At 40.0% G+C, this 15,976-nt stretch overlaps 1 protein-coding gene across 3 annotated transcripts; it reads left to right on the forward strand.

Annotated features, from left to right (window-relative positions):
• The first annotated feature begins 4,747 nt into the window (after positions 1-4,747).
• Positions 4,748-14,298, forward strand: agtrap (angiotensin II receptor-associated protein). Of its 3 annotated transcripts, none has more exons than XR_014595358.1 (6): positions 4,748-4,890; positions 5,885-5,919; positions 6,117-6,225; positions 7,748-7,958; positions 12,043-14,203; positions 14,256-14,298. XR_014595358.1 is itself a non-coding variant. In XM_083971008.1 (5 exons), exons 1-5 carry the CDS (start codon positions 4,864-4,866, stop codon positions 12,165-12,167), a joined length of 507 nt encoding a protein of 168 aa, XP_083827134.1. In that variant the 5' UTR covers positions 4,748-4,863; the 3' UTR covers positions 12,168-14,298. The 3 variants fall into 3 exon arrangements, 1 of the variants encoding a protein (XP_083827134.1); XR_014595359.1 differs by having other exon boundaries at positions 12,043-14,197; positions 14,251-14,298; XM_083971008.1 differs by having other exon boundaries at positions 12,043-14,298.
• Positions 14,299-15,976: the final 1,678 nt, after the last annotated feature.

Consider the following 15,976-nt stretch of genomic DNA (forward strand, 5'->3'; position numbering starts at 1 on the left):
AATCATTCAATGACAAGTAAATACTGATTTAAAAAAATTATATAAATAAATAGGGGAAGACCTTTCTTTAACAGTCTGTGCAGCAAAATGTGCATGCACTTTGTCAAACACTTGTTAAGTTTGTCACAGCACCTAAGTAGGTGAAGGTGCTAATTTGTTTGCAATTGCATGAGTTGTTCAACTGATTAAAGTTGGGGAAATTCGAGGACAGTTGTAACATATTAGACATTTCAGTATTTTGAACTTCTTTTGAGTCATTGTATTCATTTTTTACTAAAAGCTAGTTATATATCTGCTGTTAAAGGGATAGTTCAACATTTTGGCAAATTGGCCCATTGCCATAATACCTATAGTCATAGGGTTGCCAACCGTCCCTGGAAATACGGAATCGTCCCGTATTTGGAGACTAAAAGACGTGTCCCATATTTTTGAAAATCCATGTTGGGTGATTTTTATTACAGTAAAGACCCAGTGCAGTTGTGACTGACTCTGCCTGTCTGCAATGAGCTTCTTATTGACCAATGGGACACCGTTATGTTGCTGGGTCGCTGAAGTGTTGCTCGGATACGCCTGCGAGGCCGCTTTCAGAGATGTGGCTGATGCACTATGCTACCCAGACAAGTGCGGTGGCAAAAAAACAAAAAACAATCCGTCAGTCACAGGGGTCAGGGGTCACCAAGAGGTCAGGGTTCACACAGGGTCAGAATCCTGCGAGGAGCACCTTGTCGTGGCCAGTTTATGGTGAAATAAAGTTATTTTCAGTTCCTGACTAATGGCACTAACAGATAAAGCGGTGTATTCGGACATGCAATCGGTATGTTCTGCATACAGTAAGTTCTGTTTCTGAAGGTCTTGAGAAGCTCTTAGCTTTTACCCATCCTCAGATGCCTCTTGTGTGACACCTTGGTGATGAGAAACCTTTTCATAGATGTCAATTTTGACTAAACCAGCTGATATTACTTTGCACTGATAGGGGACAGGATTACTTTCTAAATACTGACAGACTCCAGCTGCTTTCTTGGCTTTACATACCTTTTGCACCTCCTTTTCTTCATGTGTTCAATACTTATTCCTTGTGTCATTTCACTTTATTACACATCACTTAATTTATGGACATAAATGTTTGGATATGTGCATTACTTGTTAGTCACTTACTTACTGGGTTGTTGCTGACATCTGGTGAAAAATGTATTCCAATAGCTCTATGAGAGCTGAGAGAAATATATTTTCTCAGAAAAATATTGACGCATTCAATACTTATTTTCCTCGCTGTGTATATACTGTACATAATATACAGTGCTGCTTGAAAGCTTGTGAACCACTTGAGTAGTATCGACTCTTCTGTTTTTATACCATGATTTTCTTATTTTATCATCACCAGTTTTGAAATATGAGGTCTATATTTATCAATTCCATATACTTGTTTTGAGATAACTGTGTGACCACATGTGAGACAAATCATTAACAAATGGAGGGAATTCAGCATCAAAACTTTCACCAAGAAGCACGAGAAGAAGAAAAAGGTATCAGGTAAAGGTCAACCTACACATCACCTCTCTGGCAGCCTCTGGGATAAATGTGCATGTGTCTACAATCAGGCAAAAAAAAAAAAAAAAGAATAGACATGCCATTCATTGGAGAGATGGTAGGAGGAAGCCTTTGCTCTCAAGCAAGCAGTGGCGTGCACAGACTTTTTGAAGGGCAGGGGCGAAAAGGAAAAAAAGGGGCACCTAATAGCGCGTCCTCGCCACTGAAGAGGGCACTTTAGCACACGTTTTGGCTTCCCTGAAGGCACTTTAACACGTGTTTTAGCTCCCAAGAGGCCACTTTAGCACATGTTTTGGCTCCTAGTTGTGGCTCCTAGAGGGCACTTTCAGGGCTGCCAAGTTTCAGAAAATGACAAGAGTGAGACTGTAGCGACATGGTGCGTTTGGCCGGCGACCACAGGTCGGCGGCGAAAAAATGTTGGCCTTTTTTAACATCGATTTGGCCTGTTTTAATATCGATACCTTAAGACTAAAAAAATGTCGATTTGGCCTGTTTTAACACGTGTTTTGGCCCCCAAGAGGGCACTTTAGCACACGTTTTGGCTCCTAGAGAGCACTTTAGCACGCATTTTGGCTTCCAAGAGGGCACTTTAACACGTGTTTTAGCTCCCAAGAGGGCACTTTAGCACACATTTTGGTTCCTAGATGTGGCTCCTAGAGGGCACTTTCAGGGCTGTCAAGTTTCAGAAAATGACAAGAGTGAGACTGTAGCGACATGGTGTGTTTGGCCGACGACCACAGGTCGGCGGCGAAAAAAATTTGGCCTTTTTAAACGTTGATTTGGCCTGTTTTATAATATCAATACCTTAAGACTAAAAAACATCTATGTGGCCTGTTTTAACACGTGTTTTGGCTCCCAAGAGGGCACTTTAGCACACGTTTTGGCTTCCAAGGGCACTTTAACATGTGTTTTGGCTTCCAAGAGGGCACTTTGGCACACGTTTTGGCTTCCAAGGGCACTTTAACATGTGTTTTGGCTTCCAAGAGGGCACTTTAAGATGTGTTTTGGCTCCTAGAGGGCATTTTAGCACACGTTTTGGCTACCATGAGGGCACTTTAGCACACGTTTTGGCTCCTAGAGGGCACTTAAGCACGCGTTTCAGCTCCTAGAGGGCGCTTTAGCACGCATTGTGGCTCCTAGAGGGCTCTTTAGCACACGTTTTGGCTCCTAGAGGGCACTTTAGCACACGTTTTGGTTCCTAGAGGGCACTTTAGCACACGTTTTGGCCCCCATGAGGACACTTGAGCACATGTTTTAGCTCCTAGAGGGCACTTTAACACACGTTTTGCCCCCCATGAGGACACTTTAGCACGTGTTTTGGCTTCCAAGAGGGCACTTTAACGCGCGTTTTGGCTCCCAGGGGGCACTTTAGCACGCGTTTTTCAACAATTGGGCCACGAGGGGGGGCGACCGCCCCCCCTGCCCCCCCCCTGTGCACGCCACTGCAAGCAAGAACACAGTTGCCCTTTTTAAACTTTGCCAGAGAGCACTTGCACAAACCAGAGGCCTTCTGGAAGTCCAGTCTCTGGACAGATTATTCTAAAATTGAATAATATGGCCACAAGCATGCAGGCATCATGTTTGTTCACAAACCTTTAAGCAGCACTGTAGCCTATAGGGGGACTGTGACTCCCAAGAGTAAGAAAAAGGGATGTTGTGACTGTCTGTGATGCTGGACAAGAAGTCTGGCCACAAATCAATAGAAGTCCTCTAGGGTTTATAGGAATCCTCAATAAATTTCATGGTGAACTAAGTGGTTGTTGTAAAAATAGATTCAGTATCTCTACAAAACAAAGAGTGTGAAAGGATGAGTGAGCAACAATCGAATGACATTTCCACAAAAGGCCACAAACTATCTGACAAAGTGACTGTAACATGAGTCTGAAAACCCATTTTAATTTGATCAGCTGTGAGCTTTTGCTGACATCAATCTAAACCAACCTCATTGTTGTTCAGAATTCAATTTGTATGGAAACACTGTGGGAGAGGATTTTCATGGTTACAACAACGCCCTGAAGGAGAAGTTGCAGGGAGACAAAGTGCTGCTTGAATCATTCAGAGATGTGTTCATAGTGGTAGTATAGTTCCTTATGGGCCTTTACAGTGGGCTACCAGCCAGAACTGTTGAGGCGGCTTTAGTGAAGAAATGTAGAAATGCAGATTTCCTGTTGAACTGCTGAACACTCTGGTTTTAAGGCCTCACACCAAAAACTGGACATTGATGTTTTCTAGAGATGCCGATGTCTGTCTATGAGTCCATCACTTTGATCCATGTTCAGGACCTGCTGGTTAGATTTCATGAAATTCTATGGAGACATTGAGGAGTCTAAGAGGGCATATTACAGTATGATCACACATACACATCCTCTGGATATATGAGGACATGCATATGAAAAACATGTATCAGACATACTATATCTGTGCTTTTATTTTTACAGGAAACATTCAGATAGATAGATAGATAGATAGATAGATAGATAGATAGATAGATAGATAGATAGATAGATAGATAGATAGATAGATAGATAGATAGATAGATAGACAGACAGACAGACAGACAGACAGACAGACAGACAGACAGACAGACAGACAGACAGACAGACAGACAGACAGACTCTTCTTATCTCTGTGTATATACGTATGTGTTTGAGTATAATGAACACTTCTGATTTTTTCTACGAACTACTTCCAGCATTTCTCCCAAATTTGAAATAAAAAAATATAGTAATTTAGAGCATCAATTTGCAGAAAATGACAACTGGTCTATATATATATATATATATATAATTTATTTAACATGTGCATATACTTGATATCGAACTGCTGCTTGGCATGTTATCTCATTAGTCAGACAAGTAAAGACAGTAAAATATAATTATATTTCTTTTAAAATGTGAATTGTAGAATTGTATATTTTGTATCTGTCGGTTTAGCTGAGCAACTGAGCAGTCAGTCAGATTTTTCTTTTCTTTTTTTTACTTAATGTTCAAATCAGACATGCAACATTCCTGATCATTCATAGTGAACCACTGGTGGGACACCACACTCACATACTGAAAGCTGAGAAGGGGAAGGGAGGGGGGAGGGGGAGGAGGAGGGGAGGGAGAGATGGATGAGGAGGGTGGGAGTCACATGGGAAACAGTCAGGTTGATGTCACATGGTTTGTGTTTGCAGGCTGAGCTGAGGGGAGGAGGAGCCTTGCAGAGAAGTTTGTGTAAGAAGAACAAATCTGCCACTTTTTTTCATGAGGCATCTCAACAAGTTGAAGCACTGAATCGGATCAAGGTAGAGCTGCCTGGACCAAACAGCCTATTATGGAAATCCCTGCCATAAATCTAAAGGTGAGGCTGTTGTTCACTTTCTGGTGTTGTTGTGTTCATGACTGCCTGTCTTTGAAGAGTCTTTAACAAAGACTGGCCTTGGCTTGTTTGTTGATGCCGACATTGTTGCTCAATTCGTAACTGGTAATTCCTCTGTGTGGAAACTACCCATTTCTATTTAAGACTCAGCTGACAGTCAACCAGTGCACTGTGTTTGTGTTGCTGGGATTTTGTTGAGTTGTAATGGAAGGTAAAGTTACTCAGTGGTTGTTGCTTTCAAAAAATAGCTTAGCAGTGTATACACAGTCGCATTTAAAGTGAAGAACAGCGGCCTGTGGAGTAAATGGCATCATGGGAGTTTATATCAGAACTGATGCAGTGAATTTGAAGTTGTCAGGTTATTTATCGCACAAAGTGAATGATATCTTGTCAGTGTGATTTCTCCACTAATCTATCAGGGCTACTGATGTCTCTGTAGGGAACACACATTAAGTGAGGTGGTGTCTGCGTGTCATGCCATAATCTTTAAAAGGAAAACCATTAAACTGAATTATGCCTTTGAGGTTTAAAAGCAGTTTGAGCACCTCTTATTCAGCCTGTCACATGCTTCACATTTAACTCTCAAGTGTCTGTCTGTTTGTGAGGTTTGTGAGCTCATAAAGATTGAACAAAGGCTGCAAGCTAACAATGATTTCCATAATAGCAAAAGAAAATTGGACTAAGTGATTAACTACTCGGTCTTATTGAGAACTAGTGAAATATTGTATCTGTGACAGATTCTTAAAGTCCAAGGTGTTATCTTCAAATGTCTCTGTTTGTCCAACATCTAAAACCCTAAGAGGTTCAGTTTACAATGATATAAAACAGAGCAGCTGGAGCTGTTTGGGCGGTAAATAACTGATCATGTGTCTCCTCGTTGGGGCTTGATTATTATTATTATTATTTTATTTTGTTCCAGCTGTACACTGAAATATCAATATGTCATTTTAACTCTGTCTTTTGCTCTCTATCACAGGCCATAGTACTGGTGCACTGGCTGCTTACAGTATGGTGAGTATGAGCACAGGTTTTCTTTCGCAGACCTGGGGAATTTCTCTCCTCCTCTGGCACACAAACACTCAGAGACTGACTCACACACTTCATCCAGGCGTATTTACCTCCACGTCCAGTGCTTTTGTGTAATCAAGCATCATTCTTGAAGTATGTGTAAGAATCTGTCTGGTCTGACTTGTGTGTGTCTCCTTCAGGGGATGCATGGCATGGCTGCCCTTCTCCTACTCCTGGGGGAACTTCGCTGTTTTAGCCGTCGGGGTCTGGGCCATCGCGCAGAGGGACTCCATTGATGCTGTGCTCATGGTGAGTCTTTGCCTTGATTCCTTCACGCCGGCTGTAACCTTAACATCATGTGACACGTACAGGAGTCTAACTATAGGCGCACCACTGTGTACCCGTGCTAACCTATTTGTCTGTGGAATCTGGGACAATCTGTGAGTGTCCCTTTGAGAGGGAAAGCCCTCCATTCAGCACATAGAACAGAGGCCGAGGCTTTCATGGTTGTCAGTTTACAAAAAAGTGCTGTATAGACTTTGTTGAGCTTTAGTGATGGTTTTAGTTTGTGTTTCGCTGTAGATTTCTGTAATGTACTGAACAGTTTTGGATCAATATTTTAGAGCTAACAACTCTGAACTAAGAGCTATGTTTCCAACAGTCATCTACTGACCAGTAAGCTCAAGCACTGAAGTCCTGCCACACTTTGAGGCACTGTAGCATGTCTGTACTGCTTTAAGATTTTACTGCATGTACATTTCATGGTTGAAATCTGTTGCGTTTAAGATGAAGAAGAAAATGGAAAGCTTTGTGCAACAGAGGAATTTAGATTAAACCTTGGTCGTTGTCAGAACTGACTACAATGGTGTGTTTCTCTCTTTGATGTAGGACATGCATCTGTAGAAAAACCTGCCGTCTACTTTCAATGAGACTTGTGACTGTGACTGATTCATCTGTCTCTGGTTTGAACCTGTGAAAGATGTTTTCATTGAGATGTGACCACAAAGGAGGAATTTTTTGTAGTGAATGTATAAGGTCCCACATTGTTGGCAGTGAAATTCTTTTTAAATGCTGTAAAAGTATTTAATTGGACCCACCTGAAACTACCATTCTAGCCTATTAACTTTATTGACAGCACAGCGCCAACCACATACATGCAGTATGTCTGGCTCATTTCAGCCCTGATTGACCATAGAGTCAACGCTGAGTTTTAATGAGAGAAACCAACACCAAATGCCCCACATTTCTATATTTACATGTTATTTTGTGTGTATTTATATTGTAATGGATATTTTGAACTCTGTTACTGTATTGCTGTATTTACTATAATCTGAAACAAAGTGTGAAAATGCTTTTTCATGCATGGTCCTTGAAAGATAAATGAAATGAACAAAGTAATCTACTGTAATATTTTTAGCATTAACTCAGGGCTTTGCTATTTCTATTTCTTTTTCTTTTCAGGGCTTTGCTTTTTCAACTGTCTAGTATGTTTTCAGGTGACCTTTTAGTCAACTAAATGCATCTGTGATGTTATAGAGGAATTGGATCGTTTTGGTTTTCACGTTTTTATGAATTACAGTAGAACTTGCACGCACCATGTTTTTCTTATACTTTTTTTTAACCCTGTTTTCCCTCAGAAAGACATTTTCTTCTTTACTAGAGGTTTGCACATGCAGGATGTTACAAAGACACTTTCTCTCAGTAATTTCATGGATGTGTACACTTCACATTGATTGTCACAGTCATTCTAAAAGCCTGCCACACTGTGTGTGGACTTCTCTCAAGACTTCTCTCTCTCTCTCTCTCTCTCTCTGTTGTTATTTCCCTGTAGTTTCTAATTGGGATGATTGTGACAATATTGACCGACATCATCCACTTTGGGATCTTTTACCCGCTGAATGACTATGCAGCAGAAGCGCGAAGGGACGTGTTTCGCTTCAGTGCAGGAATGGCCATCCTCAACCTGCTGCTCAAACCTGTGTCCTGCTTCTTTGTTTACCAAATGTACCGCGAGCGTGGAGGAGATTACAACATCAACTTTGGTAAGTGCCACCAGACAGAGGGCGTAGGCTCGAGTACAGTAACTGAAGATGTTTGTCCGTTTTTAAAGGTGCTGTCATGTGTCAGAGGCTAGTTATGAAACACATTTTTAGTTGTGATCTAAACACTGACTATAAAGTAAACTTGATGATATTCAGTAACAGTAACAGTAACAGCAGGGCAATTCAGTTTCTACAATCCACCATACACATACAGTCAGTCACACACAGCCTAACACACATGTCAGAGGTAGCATGATGGAACATAGGAATGTACAAATGTAACTCATATTTAAAAGTATAAATAAAACTCGTAACACACGAGGCAATGACGATCAAGTGCAATCTTATTCAGCAGTTGATTAGAATTTACAGCCAGTAAACCAACTATGATCCGATTCCAGTTTGAGAGGGAAATGACACGGGAAACTAATTCTTTCTAGCCAGTACACGTTGTTGAGAAATTATCTAAGATATGTGAGGTTTTAGGTTCTACTTCCCACAAAAATTGATCCCCAGCCTGGAGTGTGACTAAAGCTTGAGGCACGGTGTGATGCATGTGTCCAGGGGCGCTCTGAGATCCTCCCTGTGTTGTTTTATGCTGTTTGTCATGAAAGGCCTGCCAAGTGCAGCACAAACTGGGAAGTCTCTGTGCTAAACCACTGGCAGATGATTCCACAGTCAAGCAAATTAGTTGCAGTCACAAGACCTTAAATGCAATGAAATATCTTAGCTGCAACTCGGCTGGGGCATGGAAATCATTTCTCCACAAGTTGTTTGTAACGTATGTGTGTCATCCTGGCTACCAGTTACTGCATGGAGAAACTTATTAGACCCATGGAGGCTGAAAAATGTGTGATCTGGTATGATAGAAAAATAGTTCAAGATTGATGCGAAAAGAGGTCGAGATGCATCTGCACTGGACGGCGCACCAGTGACTATGTAGCAAATGATAAGTACCCGTCTTCCACTGACTAGTCAGGAGACACTCAATATATTTTTTGATTAAACATGTGTGGCCATTGATTTGTGGACTTGGACTCGCTCCGCAGAGAGCTTCACCATCAGGAATCCCTCTGAGCTGTGCAGGAGTCTTGAATCCTTAAAATGTTACACATGTATATGAATGAACACCCTTGTGTTTGATTTAATGGTAGTATTCAGAGTGGCTCCATACAGGGATGTTTGCTGTTTCTTGTCCAATTGTGTATCTTTACAAAAAGAAGAATAAGATACAATCTGAAAAAACAAACCAGGATGTGGGAGTGTAACGCTAAACACAAGGTTTTTGTGATCTTGTCAGCTAGAATAGTAACTTATTACACTGCACACAGGGAAATGTAATGGAAATTCTCCTGCATTTCCACCTAATATTGTAGTTGATGAAATGCATGTCTTGATTTGCCTGTTCGGAGGATAATTGAATATTGATGAACCTGTTCTCGCTGTGGTTTTACTTTAGCACCACACACACACAGCAGGCACATCCATTAGACTGATAAATGTAGCTAATGTTAGCTTCAGACAATGTGTGTTTTAATTGCGGCCTGATTGCATAGCTGGCATTAACATGGTCCCCCACTGTTGTGAGCACTGTCGGATGCAGTTAATCAGGGACATGACTGAGTGAATTGTTGATTTCCCATATCCAGCGCTCCTTGAATGTTGATTGGCAGCATTTTTGTCTTTAAATTCTAGGTTTGTGTGTTTTAGTTTTACAAGAAGGGCTTCAAGAACAAGCAATTAACCATTTGCTTTTAATTGAATAGACCAAACAAATCACCCCAAGTTGCTATTGTCCAATTACATCTTAGCAACATAGCATCAGGCCTGTCAACATGCTGAAGCTCTGTAGTGGGGGGCTCTACATTCAAGAGCAATTGTTTTGAGTGTCATTGCTCAAAATCTTGTCATTATACCATTCTAAAACTAACTATACTAAAGGCTACTATGTTGTACTATACCGTCCTATTATTACTTTTTTGTATGGGATTACACATGCTAAAACACCTCTGTTCAATACTAGTACAGCCACTGTGTAGCTACAGTTTCATGCCTTGTGTGTGATCCAAGGTCGTGCCACTAATTAGCATGTAGGCTAATGTTAGCAGCTAATTTTGAATTTGGAAAGGATTATCCTTCAGCGAACCTAACCAGACCTCTTACCTTAGATAGTGCCATGTATTAATAGTGTGTTTATATATTTAGCAATTAGCATCCATACAGGGTTGGCATAGAGTGAAATTACAGTTTTACCTGATCATACTGTACAGTAGTCATTAGCTAAATCCTGCAGTAACAAGGAACTTTAGAGGCATTGTGTCTTTTTTGTCTTCACATATATTAATTTGGCTATGGCTCTGTTAAAAGCCTCGTTCATTTGAGGACCAGCCTTAGTTACATGATAGGTGTCATTTCAGCTGTGTAAACTCTTTTGTTGACCTCTCTCTGACATTGTGGACACATTGTTGCAGAAGTTATTGCTTATATTGGTGGTATTGGTAAAATGAGTTACCATGATGGCAGAGGGACACCAGAACACTTAAAGGCCTACAATGCATTCCTATAGCCTTATACAGTCTTATATTTTCCCAGCTGTGTCATGTAAGAATTTCTCCAAACCCAATTTTCCCTTTTTTCCTGCATGTCATCATTCCTGCTCTGTCAGTCTGTCACACTGCACTGTCATGTTTTCTGTAAGCGAACACTTGTGTTGTCTTGTGGTGTTCTTGTTATGTTTTGACCATTTTACTTCTCCTCTCTTCTCTTCTCCCCTGCTGACCTTCGACCTCTCAGACTTAGAGACCTCTGTGGACAGTCGATGCACTACGGATAGTGCTGACAGTGCCTTTATTGGCCGCCGCTATTGATTCCTGGCTTCCTTTTTACCATTTCTCTCCTCCAGTCATCTTCTCCCATCCCCTTCCATACAGGAAGTAAGATCACAAATCAGGCGGCAGCATAAAAAAAAGAAAAATACCTTTTTTTTTTCTCCATGGTATTTTTCTTACGGATTATTATATTGTCCATGTTAAATTTTCCTTTCTCTTTGGCTTTTCATCTGTATGTTCCCATCTTCATCAGTTCTCTTCCCACTGCTTTCCTGTGTTTGTCAGTATAATATGTTGGTATTCATGGCTACTTTATTGTATGTTTATATGTTTCTGCAACTTTGCATCTATGTTTTATTCATATTTCCACTCTCCAGACGCCTCATTAGTGGCTGTGTTTTCTGTTTGCATATATTTAAAGCAGGGCTGCATGATGGTGCACATTCTCAAATCAGCCTAATTAAAGTCAACATAATGTTGACTCATAATAGACAATGAATGCAACATGTACTGTATGTATGCACACTTGGTAGAAGACCAACATGAAGCAGTTCTTTAAAATCATGACTTTATACTTTTTAGTTGGATATAACAAAAATAAAATCAATTGTTTTTGATTTTGAAATGATCAAAACATTGTTTGATAGCACTGATACATGTTTGCCCCAGAAATGCATCACCAGGCCATCCCAAGACTTGGGCCTTTGAACTTCCACAGCATTGTTATTCTGGCCATGGCTATTTGTAGTGTATCATGGGAAGTCTTGGAAGACGTTTCAGAGAGATTATAACTCCACTGCCTTCATAGAATTCATTATGATTTACAATGTGGCCAAGAACTTGTATGCACAGGTTTCCAGTGTAAACAGTTTCACAGCACCACTCACAGAGATGCGTTGCATGCAATCTGATGTTTTCATGGTGTAGCATTCATCAGCTCCACAGTGTGTGCTTGGCAAAAACAGTTTCCAGCATTATAATCTATATTTATCCAGAGGAGGCCAGATACTCGAGTCAAGATAACAAATCTGCCCAAGTGTATCATGAATCTGTGTGTTAGGAGAAGTAGTGGGTGTGGAAAAAACATTAGAGAAAGTTGTATAGAAGCTTTCTAATGATTCATTCTCTGTGAAAACTGTTTTATTATGCATCAATAATAGTCCATTCTCCAAAACAAGAGCCTTGATTAGACGTGTTTATGAATAAAACAGTACATTTGCTTGGCAGGGATTGTGACTTTGGGCCTGTGTCTGCAGGTTTCCCGTCCGTATCACGGAACAGAGACGCCTACCAGTCCATTGACCAGCAGGATGAGTCTTCTGGCCCGGCCAATCCCTTCAACCAGGCCCAGGACAGCAAAGCGGGAGCCCGCACATACTGAGAGAAGCAGGCAGTGTTTTCCCTCTGACTCTTTTATGCAGCAGTGCGAGTGCTCAGGGACAGTTTTCAGGATCAATTCTAGCTCAGTGCATTTGTTTTGTACAGTCGGCCGGCTGCAGGTTGCAGCACTGAAAACAAAATTGAATACCTTTTATTATGGTAAATCATTATTCTGTTTGGGTTTTAGAGTGAAATGTGGTGTAATTAATCCCTTTTTATTTTTTTCTTCAAAGGTGGGAATGATTTCTGTTTGTTTCTTTTGCTGAGTTGGCACATCACTGCTGAATAAATACAGAGGGAAAAACTGCTCTACCTATCTCATACTGTGTTACTGTTTTTACTGACTACTATTTTTAGCGGAAAAGGTGTTGAACAGAACTGTGTGTGCAGGACCTTTTGTTACTTTTTGTACAAGTTACAGAGATTAACAGTTATTTCTCTTTGTATTCTGTAAATTATGAAATATTCATTGAATGCAGTATGAATTTATTTTCAAGTTAGACTTTGCTTTAACGTACAGTGATGCTTAAAGCTGCCTTGTGCCTTTTGTATTTTTGCAGCTATAATAAGAGCTGTGAAATCCTTCAACTGAGTTGAAGACACAAAGACCAAAACTTGAGTTGCAGTTCATCAACTTGATGCTGATCTATGCTAAATCCAAATCAAGACTAGTGTCATGTAGCTGTGTAATTATGAGAAATACATTTAATAGAGAGAGAGAGATGTGAAGTTTTTTTAATGATCAAGAAACGATCAGTTCTTTGTGTATAAAAAGAACAAAATGTTCTTACTTTAAACAATTTTAATTGTGTCATTTTTTACAATTACTGACACATTAGTGATGGAGACTATGTAGATCCTTCACTAAATCACAGACCACATACTGAACTGAACTGTTGTTCTGTTAGAGGTATGGAGATTTCTTCCACATCACAAATTTTAAGTTTCACACCTTGACACATTCACAGCTGCACTGCCATTAGTGCTCATGGTTAATGAATAATATTCATTGAACACTGCATGAAGAGTGTGCTCTCTCACTGTCAATGAAACAAGAGTTACAGCTGGTGGAGGAAAGGAAATCGGACACTGTGGCTGCAGACTTTACTGGGCTGTTGCATGACGTGGATTTTTTTTTACATTCACTTCTCTATTGAAAGATTTGAACTTCCTGTTTTCAAATCGCAATGAGTTTGTTGGACTGAACAGAGATGTGGTAACTAATCCGGTCACGTTATGGGAATGATCATGGGAAGCACCTTATTTGCTTTCATAGCTCATGTGATTATGCGTTGATCTAATGTAAATAATGACCTTATTCCATACTAAGTCACTGCTGCACCACATCCTGCCACTCGCAGCGCTCTGTGATAACGTGGACACAAGGTCAGAACGTGCAACTTTAGTTTGTCCCACTTTATATTGGTGATAAATGAAAAACAATCATGTTGTTGGCTGTGGATTGAGAGAAACCCGCAGAAACACAGCAACATTTGGTTGGCTTCACTTTTACAGCAGGAGCAGGCAATTCAGAAGAGTCTTTAAAAGTACAGGACAGTCAGAGCTTCATTACATCCTGTTAGAACAAGATCATATTTCACTGTGGTGAAGCAGGCACCATATAGTGTTTAATGAACTCCCATGGTCTTGATACCATGCTGAAAAGCTGTTTTTAGAAGCTGTTAACATCGACTGGCGAATATGAAGATGTTGAAAATGAAAAGATGCATTCCCTTACACTATTTCATTTGTTGAAGGATCCCCCTGAAAAGATGGTCATAATCTCATGCAAGGCAAACGTTGTTATTGACATTTGTTCTGTAAGGCAATGGACTGAAAAGGCACAAAGTAAAAAAAAGAATGTGTAAAGACTGTTACTACTACCAACACTACTGAGATTATAAAAGAGAGATTAAGAAATGTGTGGACTGAATGTTTTCATGCTGCCTTAATCTCTCTCTTTTTTTTTTTTCCACGACTGACCATACAGTATTTGTCACATTCAATTTTGGTTTTCCAACATGAGTGTTTGTTGTTGTTGCCTTTTCATTTCAAGGTCGGCACCTATTTAAGATGTTACGCAGGACAGTGTTACGTTCTTTTTTCTTAGAAATAAAGAAGAACAATGTAGACCATTTGTCAAATAAGCCCTTTTTTTTGCAAGGAACACTGGAGTGAAGAATCATTTATCTGACATTTGCATACTCACTAATTTGATGCATTCTGAGACTGGCTGTACAAGCTCTCACATTTTTCTCTTTCCACTTGTCTCTCAGGGATGTTTTTTTCATTCTTCTCCTCAGTCACACACCTCTGTTTACTTTCACCCTGCCCCTCTAGATCTCTTTATCTCCCTGCTTTTATTTATCCAGCCAGACAAGACATTCATCTTCCTGCATTTCTTGTTTTGTTTACTACCCCATTATTTATTTATTTTGCTCTCCAATGTGCATTTTGTCAGAGACCATATACCACCTTCAGTCTTAACCCATTTTCAGTGAGTACTAAAACTTGCCATCTCAGCCACCAGCTATGAAACACACTACAACAGCACCTGTACACTCAGCTTGAAAAAGACACAGGCCAAAACAGATTTGGGGCTATTTTTCTTCCTTAACATGTATTCTTTCAGAAAAGTCAAAAGAAATGGTAGAACATCCACATTAAGGTGGTTATTTTACTTCATTCTGTCTCTTTTGTTGGTAGATTTTTCCTAAATTCACCAAAACTACTGTGACATACTGTGCTGTGCCTGTTGTCTGACTCATGTCATGTCAGGTATCATTGTAAAGCTCTCTCACTCCTGAACAATGATGTAGGCTCTTTTCTCAAAATGAGTTTTTCCTCAGACTCTGAGCCCGAAATCTCCACTTCAGCAGCACTTAGAGACACCAAACCTTCCAGTTTTATTCCTGTCTATATTCTGAAGGTTTTTTTTTACAGAGGGGATTGTTGATATATCATACAAAGCCTGATTTATACAACATTTTATTCCTAAAAACAAGGCGAAATTAGATTTTTTTTTAGGGCCAGTGACAGTATTTTTTACAAAGTGATAAAAAGAGATATCCAAAATCCCCTCTGTAAAAACTCCTGACTCTAATATGTCAACAAAATAAAACGAGAATTTTGAAAGTGGCTTTATCCATTTTTCAGATTTCGGTTCTGGAAATGTATGCAAATTAGCGCATATTTCATCAGATATTGTCTCATTTTCACATTTAAACATAAAATTTGACAAAACTTGTAATACAAAAAATATTTGTCTTAATGTGAGTGATAATCTTGGGAAGTTTCATGGTGATATCTGTTATTTAGAATGTTTACCCTATTCACCTCTAGTGTCTCCCCCTTAAAATTCTGAAACAGGGCTCATTATAACAAAGATTTATTTTCTGTATGCTGCCTCTTGTATTGAAAATCTAACAAGAGTAATTAGAGTTGCAAAAACACCTGATTTTCATATGTCATCCACACCTACCCCAAGTGCTTCTCAATAAATTACATAAAGCATTGACGTAGTACACAGAATGTGAACTTGCAGTTAAGGTTTGTGTCCCTGACGGCTTTCATTATTGCGAGGTAATAACTCTGGTTAGCCTGAGTGGTCTATTGTCCTCAAGTGTGTAGGCAGTGGAGCTACGAGCCCTTGAGGTAGCAGCCTTGTCATCTGTTTATGTAGAACCTCATGGGCCTCTTAACAAAGCATGAATGGAAATGTTATTACTGCAGCAGCAGCAGTCTTGCACACATGCATCAACACTGATATTCCCCTGACAGCGTCATAAGTGCTGCACGTTCAGCACATCA

This window comes from Trachurus trachurus (genome assembly GCF_905171665.1).
Source record: "Trachurus trachurus genome assembly, chromosome: 5".
In the NCBI taxonomy this organism is placed as follows: Eukaryota; Metazoa; Chordata; class Actinopteri; order Carangiformes; family Carangidae; genus Trachurus; species Trachurus trachurus.

What these genes read in the sequence shown, in the direction of transcription:
- agtrap (XM_083971008.1), top strand. Translation starts at nt 4,864, where the DNA reads ATGGAAATCCCTGCCATAAATCTAAAG. An exon ending in CACTGGCTGCTTACAGTATG is followed by an intron (nt 5,920 to 6,116) that starts GTGAGTATGAGC and finishes TGTCTCCTTCAG; the next exon opens with GGGATGCATGGCATGGCTGC. An exon ending in AGATTACAACATCAACTTTG is followed by an intron (nt 7,959 to 12,042) that starts GTAAGTGCCACC and finishes CTGTGTCTGCAG; the next exon opens with GTTTCCCGTCCGTATCACGG.